The following is a 14,937-nucleotide window of genomic DNA, read 5'->3' as shown; positions in this document are numbered from 1 at the left end:
TTTTATATTTTAATAGTTTTTAACTATATTTTAACGTTAAAGGGAATATAACCTACAAAGTCATCTTTATGGAAGACCCCTTCAATTTTTCAAATTACCCTGTGCAGTGGCGCCAAGTATTTCTGAAGTCAAAGGCAAGAGCTGCCAGAGCTGCAAACGTTGGTGTTCCACACCAAATAGCTGAGGTTATATTCCCTTTAAATAACTTAAATGTCGAGGGAAAAATATTGGGATAAGATTAAAAATCAGTCAATTCACAATTGTCAGTACACTGCTTATGTAAAGTTTAAAGATGTTCAGGAAATTGGTCCAATGTAATCACGCACAAGGGGGGAAGTTGGAAAATTTAAAGGCACACGGAGGCAGCACCGCAAAGAGATACATTTTGCATACAAGAAAAAATAACATTATTACCAAGAATATTTATTTCTATTTATGGAGAGTCCCGTGCACCAATTTTGTACCGATTCTAAACTGTTTTCAATTCAAGAACATTTTAATTTCTACGTTAGAAACCATCAATTAGTAGACAGAAATTTTAGTATGCCTTAAAATAATTGCCATGGTGTGAATCAAATACGGATGCCAAATTAGAATCAAAATAAATGTGAAAATAATTTCCAGTGTTTACAGATCACAGCAAAGCAAAATGACGAATCTTTCAAACATAATCTTCATACCAGGTGTTAAACTAGTTGCCCACGTAATAAATTTAGTTACAGACAAACCCAAACTTCATGCCACCGATGTTAATATATCACAAAAACAAAACAAATATAAATGAAATAGAATATAAACATTTAAAGGAAATAATGAATCCATAATGCCAAGTAAATATTGAAACATAATATTAAAGGGCAACGCAAGTGACCATGCAGGGGGGTAAATTATCTTATAGATAAAAAGAACGACCGCTCATGCGCTATCTGCCATAGCCTTTCCCTCTGTAAAAAAAGCAGAACCATATTTGCCGAATTTATTTTGTATAAATGCGCCTCTCGCGGTTTTTACGCAAAATCCATGCATTCTTTAGTAGCGAAAATGGCCGAGGAAAGTGAAGTCTCCGTGCTTACCGACAAATCGGATCCTAAACTTCTACAAAATAAATGTAATAAAAAAAGATAAATATTCTGTCGGGGTATAATGATAGGGAAATTGTTAAGGGAGACGGGATATAGGAGTGTGTGTGGTGTTGAATTTTCTTAATCCAATGTGATGCTAGCGGCAGAGATTTACCGCGTCCAAGGCCTAATGTTTCAACTTCCATTATTAAAAATATTCAATTCACAAATAATTTTACTCCAAAACATTGTTAAATCGAAAATATCAAAGTCCAACTCTCGGAAACTAACCCAGTTCTTTTCTCCATAATAAATAAATTAAGCTAGGCCTAAATTCCTGGGTTCGTTGATTGCGAGCTAACTCAGCGAAGAAAATCGAAAAATTCGCCAATGAGAGCGAAATTGCGCCACGTGGCTACACCAAGGAGAATAAGGCTTTCGCGCTGTATAAAATCATCCTTCGAAAACCTACTTACGGCTTGTAAAGTACAAAAACCATGCAAATTATAATATCCTCAAAGTCAAACATGATAGCAAAATTAAATCGATCGCAAATTACGCTATTAGGAGGAGAAGAATTCAATACTTTTATATCAAAATTTATCCATCAAAAAAGGGATTTTTTTCCGATAGAAATACATATTCTTATTAAAAAATGCTTCTATCAATTTTTTTTGGAGAAAGGTTTCTATCACATCCGAAATCCATTTATAAATTTCCCCCAGGTTGTAATAGTTCAGTTTTTATGAGCAAAAAGTCACATCAGGCGATGAAAGTTGAAAAAGGTTTTAGGCCCTAACAAAAAAATATACTTTTTTCTAAAGCTTGCAAGAAATAAGAAGTCCAAGCTTTATGAAGTTTTCGCGCAATTTTCATTCCTTCCAGACATTTCTGCACTTTTTTTTCCTCGCAAACGTTTCCTTTGTGAGTAGAAGAAACGTTCTTATCACGAAAACGACCCCCCAAAAAAGATATTTTCGCTTAGCTGAAAGCAATAAAAGTAAGATTAGGTTTATTTGAAAGCTTTATAAATGTACTTTGAAACACTGATTAGTGATTATAATATTTTAGACTAATTGGAAGTTCACAAAAGCTTATAACCATTCCTCTATCGGGAAACAATAGGCATAACTGCGACTGCGCGAAGGTGGCACATGAACCGAATGTTTTTTAAACATAATCGCGCATGCGCGGATATATTTCTGCCTTGGATTAATTAAGCACAGGGATATACCACTCCAGCTTAAAACTCCATTATGTTGCAGAACCTAGCAACAGGGGCCATACCACCGGAGGCCTATCATCATAGTGCCCTACGCAAGCGTCCCCAAGCCCAGATAGGTGACAAATCCAGCATGGGTTGTAGTACCCTACTACTGATAGTCACACCTTAGACGCAAGCCCAAGCAGAAGGTGCAGCAATGGGTGGACCAATTCCCACTTCGCACACAGCAGTGGGATTAAGAGTGGATGCTATAGCCACTCCAGCCGACACCCTACCTACGTAGGTAAGAGTCAAACCCTTTGGAGAGAGCTCCTAAAGGGGAACGACGGGCACACAGTGGCCCACATAAAACGGGCACAGCTGGCACCGGAGATCCCGGTGTGCTCCAAAAGGCCAGTCATCCTTGCAACTAACGTTAGATATTCATGGTTGAAATGAATACATTCATGATAATATCAAGGACATTGGGAGAATCATTTAAATGTGGCGGATTTACAAGTGAAATTCGTCACGAATTTTTCAACCAATCCTGTGGACCTTTAAAGGGAATATAACCTCTAGCATTTCTGTCCGGTTCAACATCTAATTTCCGTAAAAAATGCATGGGTGAATTAGTTCCCATGGGCTTAAGCATACGTAACATAATGACTCATGAGGTATGCCATAAAAGCATTTTATTTAAAAAAAACCTTGTTCACAATCTATAGTTTTGTTCATGACTCGCGATCACGTGATTTAATTTCCATGGTAACCTTTTCAGTAGCGCAAGGATTATAAGCATTTTTCAATTTTTGGGTCCGCTTATAGAGTAATGGCAGTGCTACGTCACACGACGTCACCCATGCTTTTTCCTATTCATAAAAAATTCGCGCCCACAATGGCCGCCATGGCCAAAGCTACAGAGTGCTACTACTCTATTGTAAGTACCGTCATCTGCCGTGTGAAACAAGGTCTCATTGAAATTTTTTCTATGGAAATGTTATACAGTGACATGCTTACATATGGTTTAAGTCATAAGCTAACATTTGGTGAGGGTCAACTTCGTTAATAAATTTAATTTTCTTGGTAGTGGTCACGCGAACATCCTGAGATCCCGTGTTCTTCCAAGAAAATAAAGAGGAATAGAAATTTAATCTCCAGATATACAAGGGTTATTCACTTCCGGCGATGTTATAAAGTAAACCAAGGTTCGTAAAAATGCTAGCCGCACTATAAGGTTGGCTCACGCGGACGCGCTGGGCGCCGGTTGTGGGGGGAAAACCTTTGGGGCGGGAAGAAGAGGCACGCCTCGAGCTTTTGACGTCACAAATTCCGAGAGAGAAGAAACAAGATCACCCCGTCCGAATCCACGCGACGGCCGCCGGCAACGCGAAAATCTCCGTTAGGCCTAATATTTTTGCGTCTATGCAAACAAAGCCGCAGCACGATATGAAATAAACTTTTGGAACTCTGGAAGATAAAAGGTACGTTAAATAAATAATAAATAGAATATATAGTACAGAAATAAATATTTATTGTTAATTATTCCTCAGTTTAAAATATGTAATTGTTTGAGAACTGTAAAGGTATATTAATCCCAGATAATACTTTTTTTTAACAAGTCTAAAACAATTCTTAACTATATGAATCTTTAGGCTTACCGTTAATGATTTTTATAATTATTTTTCATATCAGGATAAATATGGAATAGTTTGCGCTATTTAAAATTTCAATTATGCCAATAATGAAGTGTTGCGGTTGCGTATTGGGTTGTAACAACTCCAACCAAGAAACTAGTGACCAAGATACTACAAATAACAACTTCCATAGAGATATAAATACTAGAAATAAGTAGTTAGAACAATGTGGTAAACCAGAAGGCATCAATATTAAAAATGCTAGAGAGTGTTCAAGACATTTCAATAAAGAGAGCGACGCTCAACGAAGGGCGGATAAGAGTAACATACGAGTAATTAAAAATTGTAAAATAATAAGGTTGTTTAGAAGTGGCTTTGGCTATGATATCATTTGTAATAGTTTTTAACAAAAAATATGTATGTTTTTAAACCATTAAGTACAAATTAATTAATAATTTATTTCTTATGAATTTTAAATAAGTCTTACACATTTTATGTACTTATCTAATGAAATGAAATAGAATGATAAGTAAAAGAATAAAAATAAATATAAATTGTAATAAAACAATTAAATATAAATTTTAATGAAAACAATTAAATATAAATTTTAATGAAAACAATTAAATATAAGTTTTAATGAAAACAATGAAATATAAATTTTAATGAAAACAGTTAAATATAAATTGTAATATAATATTAAATATAAATTGTAATATAAAAGTAAATATAAATTGTAATAAAAAAATAATACAGTTAAAAATTTATGTTTGTTTTATCATAGTGGTTCAAAAAAAACCTGCGGCAGACAGACAATGAGACAAACGTAAATATCGCCTTAGCCCTCCCGAATTACTAGCTCCTCAGAGGACTTTGGAATTTGTGACGTAGTACGCTCCTGCGCGCGCAGGGTTTTTCTCTCACGGCCAAAATGAGAGAGACTAACGTCGCGATCCGGCGAATGCGCCCCCGTTGAAAGTAAACCTCGTCTATTGAAATAGTGTTCACGGTTCACCGGATGTTTACCACGCAAAGGAAATAGCTTTCAACGTCGAGACAGTTTAGACGACCCCTGGTAGCCACAATTTCGATTAATTATTCATATGGCCTTAATTACTAATGCGTAACATTATGCAAATTAATTATGTTTAGCTGCAGTAATGTCTACGGGTCAGAAAGTTGAGACGCAAAAATTTAAAATAGTGGAAACTGAAAATGATGTTTCGATTGATACAGCCATCTATATCACATATATATAGAGCGGCCAGTATTTTTTAAAGCGCAAGTAGAATACAAAGCAGACATAAATAGTCGTTTTTTTTGTGTTTTTTTTTTGTTGTTAAAAACAAAACGAAAAAAAAAGGAAAAAAAAACAGTAGAAAGGACTGCCAACTTTTATCTTTCTGTATATATATTTTTTCTTTTTATTTTGTTTTTGAGTACCTGTTTCAGGGTGGGTATGGTGCGAAGACCTAGTTGTCATGTGCACCAAAATAAAGTTTATTATTTTTGAAAAAAAAATATAAGAAACTTAAGGTCACTTATGGTTAGGCAATTTTTCTGGAAATTTAATAAAATCGGAGATAAATTACTTAGATTAAAACTTACCTAGTTCGTTAAATCATTATTTAGTTAATCCATGGTTAAATAACCGTTATAGATATAAAATTTCACAAGTTAAACGTATAAGCACGGCTTGCCGTGGTTTAAGAGACATAAGCTATTACCATATGTAACATAATTACTAATAAGTATGCCACTGTACCTTTTTTCCATTCAAAAATCTTCACTAACGGTTTGTTTCACCACGAATCAGTAAAAAGATGGACTACGTTAGATTTTAACCTTTTTATTCATCCTAGTAATTTTGCGAGTCACACTATTGGCTAGTAACATATTTATTTAAGCCAATGGATGTAACGAAATCATCCGTTTTTTTAATTTATTCAAATAGTGTTTATTATATCTTATCGTTACTGTGTTTTTGTGTATATCTATTTTTTGAGCACAATATTCGGTACATTTTTATCGTGTTTGTAGTATAAATAGCGGAACTTTACCTGCAGTCTTCTCAACGTTTCTTCATCATGTAACTTGCGATTCAGTCGTCAAATAAAATTGTTGATCTTTAAATGTTGGTGTCGATATTTCAATTCTACCTTTAGTTATAAATTCAGTGCTAGTTAGGACGTCATCGACCTACTACGCTTCATGGTGCCGAAACCAGGGAGGAATTGAAATAGAGAAGAATATCTACTTGTCTGTTTGCAAGAACCCAGTAATTGTCTCGAATTAAGCTGCAATCATTCAAGCGGCGATGGATGGATTGCAGAAGTTATCAAAGAAGCAAGCTACGTTGAGGGGTCTCGTAACTAAACTTGTGAACAAGATTAGCAAAGCCCTTGAAGTGTTGGAGACAGAGCCAACCAGATCTGACTTGGCGAAATATGTACTTCAACTAGAAGACAAGGAAAGTAAGCTGAAAGAAGTAAACTCGTTAATTGAAGACCAGATAACTGACGAAGACGAATACGAGATAGAGATTATTGAATCTGAGGACTGGCAAGATAAGATCGTTAACGCTAAAGCTATGTGTCAAGAAAGAGTAAATGAGCTAAATGCGAGATCTACAGTTCCTGGTCGAAGGAGTTCGAGAGAAAGCGTATCACTTCCGTCTATCAAACTTCCACGAATCAATATAGAAAGGTTTACCGCAGAAGACGAATCCAAGTGGCCAGGATTCTGGCTGCAGTACCATTCAACGATTCACGACAATCAAAGTATATCTGAAGGCGACAAATTCAGCTACTTGAAAAGTTACCTTGGTGGAACCGCCCTAATGAGCATCGCTGGATTACAGTTCACCGGCGAGAATTACCAAACGGCCATCGACCTCCTGGAGAAGAGATTCGGCAGCAGACATTCTCAGATCCAAACGCACACGCAGAAAATCAGAGACTTGGAACCAGTAAGACGATCTTCGGACGCGAAAGAGCTAAGAAGATTCTTCGATTCCTTGAACGTCAGTGTGAAGAGTCTGGAGCAGTGGCGGATTTACCATAAGGCTGAAAAGGCTGGAGCCTAGGGCGGCAGATTTTAGGGGCGGCAAATTTCGGGACCGAATTTTTTTAGCCGTTTTACAGAAATCTTTTTGATTTCTGTAAGACAGTTTTCTGATATCTAAATAAGTCTACAAGACATTTTCAGTTGACTTTTCCCTCTTTAATTTCATTGTACATTCAACGTACCGCAAACTTCTATAAGTTCTATGGTTAAACACCCAGTTCCTTGCCCCCAACCATTAATCGGCCTCTGCGTCTCTGCCCATACTTTGTATGAGTGAGAAGAGAGCAAAATTGCGGCAAATATATTTTAACTCTTTCCACTACCGGGACTTCCCCCCACTCATACAAGTCCGACTACTAGTGAGGGGTGGCGAAATAGGGTACGCAACTGTGTCCGGACTCGAGGGTTTTTGGGGGCGCAAAAATTTATAGGACTATTAGGTAAGCAATTTTTTTTAGTTGGCGCAGTGGCGGCGTTTGGAAGTTGCCTTAATTTTATTTAAAAAATATAAAAATTTATCTTGCAAAATTTATCTGATGCACGTTAAAAAAATTAAGTTACGGAGTAAAATATAAATAATAAATAAATTAAATAATAAATATAAATGCATCTGTATTAGTATTATCCAAGATTCCAAATACGAATTTTGTTTTCCTGAGTCCGGCGGCAACTCAAGTAGTAATGACCGTGCTACTCACTGACGTTTAAATTTGTAAGTTTTTTATTTTCTGTATTTTTTATTACTGCATTAGTTTTTTGATACATATGGGTTCACCAAGTTTATTCAATATTCAGCCTGAATTAACCTTCAAAATCGAAAATTTTACATAATCGAAACGCCCGAAAGTAAAACAAAACCTTTTTGTTTCCCTCAAACTTCCATATTTTCTATGATGTGTTAGTGTGCACGACCACGCAAGAAGACATAAAAATTTGTTTAGGTAATTCTAATGTACCGTTATATATTATATTTTAATTCCACTAATTCGAAGTTGTCACCTCGCAGCAAGAGGAGCCGGGTTCGATCCCAGCTTGTGGCACTGCCTGAAAATCCGGTACCACTCCTTCTGCGTAGAGTTTGAAAGTTCTCTCCCCACTGGTTAAAGGAGTTTTACGCCGAAATCTTCGGCTTCCCCTTTCCATCAAAACTTGCGGATTAACGGGAATATTAAGTGTAGGGACTGATGGTAAGTTCGTGTGGCATGAAGGGCCACTCGTAAATAAGGCAATAAAAAATATACATATATATATTGTAAAAAAATAATATAGGAACTGACAATTGTAAAGGTAAGGGCGGCAAAATGTGAACAGCCTACTCTTGGGAAATGTGTAAATCCACCACTGGTCTGGAGTCTTTAGATTTGGATCCAGAAGCATACGGAAGTTTCATCATACCAGTTGTCACCGAACTTCTACCAACAGACATGGTGTTTCGATACTCGCAAGCCACTAGAAAAGACGATGTCCTGAAAATTAGCGGTCTAATGAACTTTCTTCAAGATGAAGTGGAAAGTCGAGAGCGAATGGTGAAATTGAAAAAGACGGAACGAGATCTTAAGGACAGACCCAGAAATTCTTCGAGAGATTATCAAGTAAAGAAGAACCCGCTACCATCAACATCCGCTTTCAATACGACAGTCCAGCCTGTAAACAATTCAAAAGACTTGAAGTGTATTTTCTGCCAAGGTGGTCATTCCATAGAATCGTGTAAAGCATTGACAGTATCGCAGAGAAGAGAGATCCTGAAGAACGAATCGAAGTGTTATGTTTGTCTTCGAAAGGGTCATAAAGCCCGGTTTTGTCGAAGGAAAGGAGTCACGTTCTCAAATTGTGGACAGCGGCACAATCAAGTTCTATGCGAGAAGTTGTATCCAGATGTCGAAAAAGCAAAGCCTCCTGAGTCTGAAGGGTCTACCAATTTGATGTCCACTATACACAATAAACGTCCGAGTAATGTCATTTATCTCCAAACCGCTTGGGCCAGAGTAATTCACAAGAACAAAGAAGTAGTCGTCAGAGTCCTACTGGGCTCGGGAAGCCATCGCACGTTCCTACTAGAAAGCGTTTCTTTTAAACTGGGTCTACCATGTATGGGTAAAGAAGAACTTAATATTCAAGCATTTGGAGCTAATGTACAAAGAGTCAAACGCCAAAGAGTCCAGTTCGAACTTGGAAATTTCCACAATTCCGAGACCACAACGATGGATGCGCTATAGACGCCAAAAATATCAGGAGCTATTCTAAGTCTCCCTAGCCCAGAAGTAATCGAATTTGCGAATAGAAAATGTTTACAATTGGCTGATGTCCTTCTGGGAGTAAATGAGCCTAACATGGAAATATCACTCTTGGTCGGAGCTGACTTTTAATGGCAGATAGTGCGAGGAAAGATGGAGAGAATCAATTCATCACTGATGGTCATCGATACTCGACTTGGCTGGTCTCTTCTTGGATCTTAAGACCCGAAAACAACAAGGGAGGAAAGTAACGCAGTTTATAATATTTCTATACATTCAACTTTCATCCAGGAACCAGATGAAGAAGAACGCATTTCCGAAAACCTGAAAGCGTTCTGGGATTTGGATACCTTGGGTATTGTGGAGACGTGCAACGATAAATCCGACATCTATGAGTCACTGAGGGAGCAAATCAAAGATCAAGTTCAATGGGCAACGCTATTCAGTTGGTCTGCCATGGAAGGAAGATGCCGTACTGAAAAATAACAACTATAATGTCGCATTTCGAAGGTTTCAATATCAACTGAAGAAATTCCGCAAGGATCCGATGATGTTTTCAAAATATAACGAAATAATTGAATCTCACCTTTCCAATGGTATTGCAGAACGAGCTCCCGATAACGAGACACCAGGAAGAACATTCTACCTTCCACACAGAGAAGTAATCCAGCTTGAACGTTCAACAACCAAGATACGAGTCGTATTTGACGGTTCAGCTCACTCTATCGGATCGCTGTCACTCAACAATTGCTTACATCCCGGACCAAGTCTCAATGTCGATCTATTGGGCCTCCTTCTCAAATTTCGAAAATACAACGTTGTTTTCACCGCTGACGTGGAAAAAGCCTTTCTCCAGGTGGGACTGAATGAAGAAGACCGAGATGTAACGAGGTTTCTCTGGGTCAAAAATTGTCAGCTAGATCCAGGGAAAGAAGAAATGAATGACCAGAGTTTTGTTTGGCATCAACTCAAGTCCGTACCTTTTGGCCCAAACAATCAGTCACCATATGGAAAAATGTAAGGAAAAATATCCTAAGGCTTACGATCTTTTAACCAACTCCTTGTACGTCGACGATGTACTTGGTGGAGCCAAAGACGAACATGAAACTTTGGATGTTGCCAAGGAAGCCATAACTGCGCTGCCAAAAGCAGGATTGCCTCTTCGAAAATTCCAGTCTAACTCTGAATGGCTTACGAAACAGTTACGTGGAACTCTCGACGAAACCGTGAAAAGTCTAATGCCCGAAGATGTCTCTTTGAAGGTCCTAGGTATCGCATGGCAACCCAACCGTGACGTATTTCGATTTGATGTCTCAGCCCTATTGGAATTTTTGTGTCAACGAAAAGACACCAAAAGGTTCATTTTCCAGGCTTCGTCCCGTGTTTTCGATCCGGTTGGTTTCCTGAGTCCCTTCACCATCAGCATTAAATGTTTATTTCAAGAACTTTGGCAAAGAACTAAACATTGGGAAGACATTATACCCGAAGATCTCAAAATCCGTTGGGAATCCTGGTGTCTAGAGTTATCGAGGCTATCCGAACTAAAAATTCCAAGAGCCTATATGTTAGAAGAAATCGTAGAAAAGGTTGAACTCCACTGCTTTACTGACGCCAGCAATCTATGTACGTATAGTAAAATCAAATAACGTTGGTAGCTTCCAAATGTCGAGTAGCTCCATTGAAAAAAACTAACCATTCCTCGTCTGGAACTCCTGGGAGCTATCGTTGGAACAAAATTGATGTCCACAGTCAAAAAGGATTTCGAAGACGAAAGTCCATCACTGCACTTCTGGACCGATTCTACCATTGTACTATCCTGGATTAAAGGCGTCACAAAGATTTGGAAGCCATTTATCAGTAACCGGACCAGTCAAATCCAAGAAGCATATGAGCCGAAGCTGTGGAATCATGTACCAGGAAAAATCAATCCGTCAGATCTCTTGACACGGGGACTATCAGTTGGCGATCTCATAGAAAGTCAACTGTGGTGGAATGGACCTTCTTTCCTGAAGGAATCTCGATCTTCATGGCCGAAGCAAGCTAATAGAGAACTATTAGCTGAAGAGAAAGACGAAACTGACATCGAAAAGAGGGCATCTACAGACACCACAGACGTCTTTCACGTGAACACTGAAAACAACTCACCTTTACTGACGATTTCCAACTACAGTAAATTCAAGCGTCCTATCAGAATAATAGCCTGGGTATTGAGAGCTGTCCAGAATTTTAAGAACTATAAAAAAACGAACCGTCGATCCATTGACACTAGAGGAGCTCGAAGCAGGTGAAAATTATTGGATAAAGAAGACTCAAGGGGAGATATTTTCCAAAGAAATATCGGCTCTCGAAAACAAAGTAGCTCTTCCTAAAGACTCTTTAATTTTGGATTTCAAGCCATTTCTAGATAAAGAAGGAATCATAAGACTAGGAGGACGTCTTCAGTTTGCTGACTTATCACCAGATGAGAGACATCCGATTATCCTTCCAGCATCGCATCCATTCACTCACTTAGTCATCACCAGAGCCCATCAAGAAGTCATGCACATGAAAGTTTCAGCTACGATGGCCAACCTTCGTAACCGGTTCTGGATTCCCAAAGCGAGACAAACGATCAAGAAACTGCTGTATCAGTGCCGAGTCTGTAAGAGAGAAAATTCGAAACCTATCGAACCACAAACTGCACCGTTACCACCAGAGCGAATCAACCCTGGCGCACCATTTGAAAGTACGGGCGTCGATTTTGCTGGACCAGTTCCGCTGAAAACGTATGACGTAACGAAGAAGTCTTACTTTCAAACTAAAGGGTACATTGCACTTTTTACGTGTACCACTACAAGAGCCGTACACTTAGAGTTGGTGTCGAGTCAAAGTACAGATAATTTTTTAATGGCTCTACGAAGGTTCATAGCACGACGGGGAGTGTGTTCTCTCTTTCTCTCGGACAACGCCAAAACGTTCAAAAAGGCCGATCAGGAGTTGTCGAAATTGTGAAAATTTGTGGTAACTGATGAACTCAAGAACTACTTTGGAGAGAAAGGAATTAAGTGGAGGTTTATAGTTGACCGAGCGCCATGGTGGAGTGGTATGTGGGAGAGAATGGTAAGAACTATGAAATGGAAACCGCAGTTGCAGAAGCCGAATCGGTAATCAATTCCCGTCCAATTGCGTACGATTCCAACAGCCAAGATGATCTCTCTCCGCTCACACCATCCCACTTCCTGATTGGTAAACGACTCGATGCACTCCCGACCAGAAGATTTACCATGCAAGAGCTTCAATCTACTCGAGAAAGCCTAACCAAGAGATGGCAATATCGTCAAACTCTGATAAATCGGTTCTGGACAAGATGGCGAGAAGAATATCTTTTGAGTTGCGAACTGCACAAAGGGTATATAGAGCTAAAAACAATCAACCTCAACTCCAAATCGGTGATATCGTAATCCTGAAGGATTAAGACAAGCTACCTCGGCATCTCTGGAAGATCGGAAGAGTCAGTGAGCTTCACCCTGGTAGAGACGAAGTCGTGAGATCTTGTACCCTTCGAAATGTTAATGGCAATTACATCAAAACACCACTACCGCTGTTATACCCTCTAGAATTCAACTGAAAAGGAAAAAGTGTTGTTTTTCGGGCGGAGGATGTAACGAAATCATCCGTTTTTTTTTATTTATTCAAATAGTGTTTATTATATCTTATCGCAGGAATCCATAACGCTACTTGGAATGAGTATCTCCCCATATCCCCTGTGGTATTTTGTGGCGGAACATTGTGGGAGGGGCTAAAAACGCTTATACCGCCTTAAATGACGTCAAATTCAGTGACAAACAAAGGCTTATAAGCTCCGCCTACTATGTTCCGCCACAACGGCGGGGAATCGAAGCCGTTATTCATTCCAAGTAGCGTTATGGATTCCTGCTTATCGTTATTGTGTTTTTTGTGTATATCTATTTTTTATCGTGTTTGTAGTATAAATAGCGGAACCTCTAAATTGAGAATGAATTTTTTGCGTCGGAATTTTAGTCAGCCCAATGTAGCTTTATTGAAATTTATAAACTCACTCGGTTTGTGCGGATGAAATCAAATAATGAGCAATTTAGAAAAATAAAAGGTTGGGGAAATTGAAAAATAAGTGATCGCTTTCCGAAAATGGGACAAGTCGTCGAAGTGGGATATTCCACCAGCGTCATTAAAACCCATATCAAGCCTAGAAGAGTTAGATGATAAAATACGCGAAAAAGTAGATAAGTCCATAATTAAAAGGGATAATATAGCTAAATCCTAAACAAATTTGAAGAAATTTAAAAACTTACTAATAACTCGTACCGATAGGTCTTCGAGCAACGCGAAACTCGGATCAAAGAGTAGGCCTAGTTTCAAAAGAATCTGCAAAGACTCCAACCTTGTAAATGCGCCAGAAAAGCTCAAGCTGAATTTCAACTATTTTTTCCAATAAACTTGCTTCTTTTATTTGACAATGTAAATTTATTGTAGAACGTGAGTCTCCGAGAATTTCATTAATTTGCAAATTAATTACATTAACAGAACTTGACACTATATTGTAGTTCATTTTAGCTCCTAAGACTTGGTTGTTCAAACCGGTTTGTTTACCAGTGCTTCCACTTGGACAATCTCATTTCTCCCTTTGTCGGTTCTAATAAATCCCTTTTTATCCCTTTCACAATTTCTTTTACTAAAACCATAAGATTTATAATTTTTAGGCCTTATGTAAAGATAATGTTTTTTCTTAAAAATATTTTAAAATGTATGACACACTTCCGAATCCCAGTTAATTTCAATCTTGGATTCCAACAAAGGTAGAAGCGCGGTATTTGAAGTACTAGACCAAAATATTTCTAGCAAAAATTAGGAAAATTCCCAAAATCCTTAATTTTCGAAAAAAATCCCTCAGTTTTCCCTTTTTCCCTCTCTTCCAAAATAAAATCTCTTTTAGGTCGAAAAATCCCTAAAAAGGGATAAAATCCCTCAAAGTGGAAGCACTGTTGTTTACTAAAATAATGGCCGTCGTTTTATCAGACGTAGAGCTAATTGGACGACGGCATTATCGGCATTTGAGATTCGATGACGTCAAATATGACATCAAATATGACGTCAAATATTACGTAGGGTACGGATGACGCAATATCTGTGAAAATTTCGAGAATTAAATAAGAAGTAGAATTATTTTTCTCTTTGAGCAAAGAATATATTCTTTGCTTTGAGGCATCTGTATCTGGAAGGACGTCCTTCCAGTCTGTATAGTGTATACTGACCGCCACTATTTCAGCTCTCCGAATATTAGTAGCACTCCCAACTACTACTTATCTGTGAGGCCTATAGAAATTTACAATGACCAATGAAAAATTTGGAAAACTTGGGCCTACCAGGGAAAAACCTCTTTTAACTTAAACAGGTGTGGCCCGTGTGGGGAATGGAAATTATTGGCCCATAATTAATAGTCTTGCTCTGTATTCGATTAGGCACAGTAATTGAACCAGTGCCATTGAAGACCAAAAGTTTGCTTTATTAAAATGAATAAAGGTAGAAAACCAAAATTTAAGCTCTATGGGTTTGGAATGAAGACTTTAATGGTTAAATTAATTGTGATAATATTTACGAGCATTTTAATTTACCCGATCACGATTATATATGAAAATATGTAAACATTGATGCTGTAGTTCGATTACTGACTGTCTCTTTTATAATTACCATGAACATTTTATAGGCTTTGCCTGGTTAGG

General features: G+C 37.9%; 2 protein-coding genes across 2 annotated transcripts; both read left to right on the top strand.

Annotated features, from left to right (window-relative positions):
* The first annotated feature begins 6,216 nt into the window (after positions 1-6,216).
* LOC149961925 (uncharacterized) lies at positions 6,217-6,984 on the top strand. Its single transcript, XM_090162087.1, has one exon. It carries the CDS (start codon positions 6,217-6,219, stop codon positions 6,982-6,984), a length of 768 nt encoding a protein of 255 aa, XP_090018213.1.
* A 1,306-nt stretch (positions 6,985-8,290) lies between these two features.
* LOC149961924 (uncharacterized) lies at positions 8,291-12,190 on the top strand. The gene is made up of 7 exons (XM_090162086.1): positions 8,291-9,097; positions 9,491-9,648; positions 9,710-10,175; positions 10,237-10,468; positions 10,547-10,822; positions 10,949-11,368; positions 11,469-12,190. Exons 1-7 carry the CDS (start codon positions 8,291-8,293, stop codon positions 12,188-12,190), a joined length of 3,081 nt encoding a protein of 1,026 aa, XP_090018212.1.
* Positions 12,191-14,937: the final 2,747 nt, after the last annotated feature.

Source organism: Leiobunum rupestre, chromosome 1, assembly GCF_980474605.1.
Source record: "Leiobunum rupestre chromosome 1, qqLeiRupe1.1.hap1, whole genome shotgun sequence".
NCBI lineage: Eukaryota > Metazoa > Arthropoda > Arachnida > Opiliones > Sclerosomatidae > Leiobunum > Leiobunum rupestre.
Note: the sequence above shows the minus strand (reverse complement) of the source record. Positions and strands in the feature narration are given on the sequence as shown.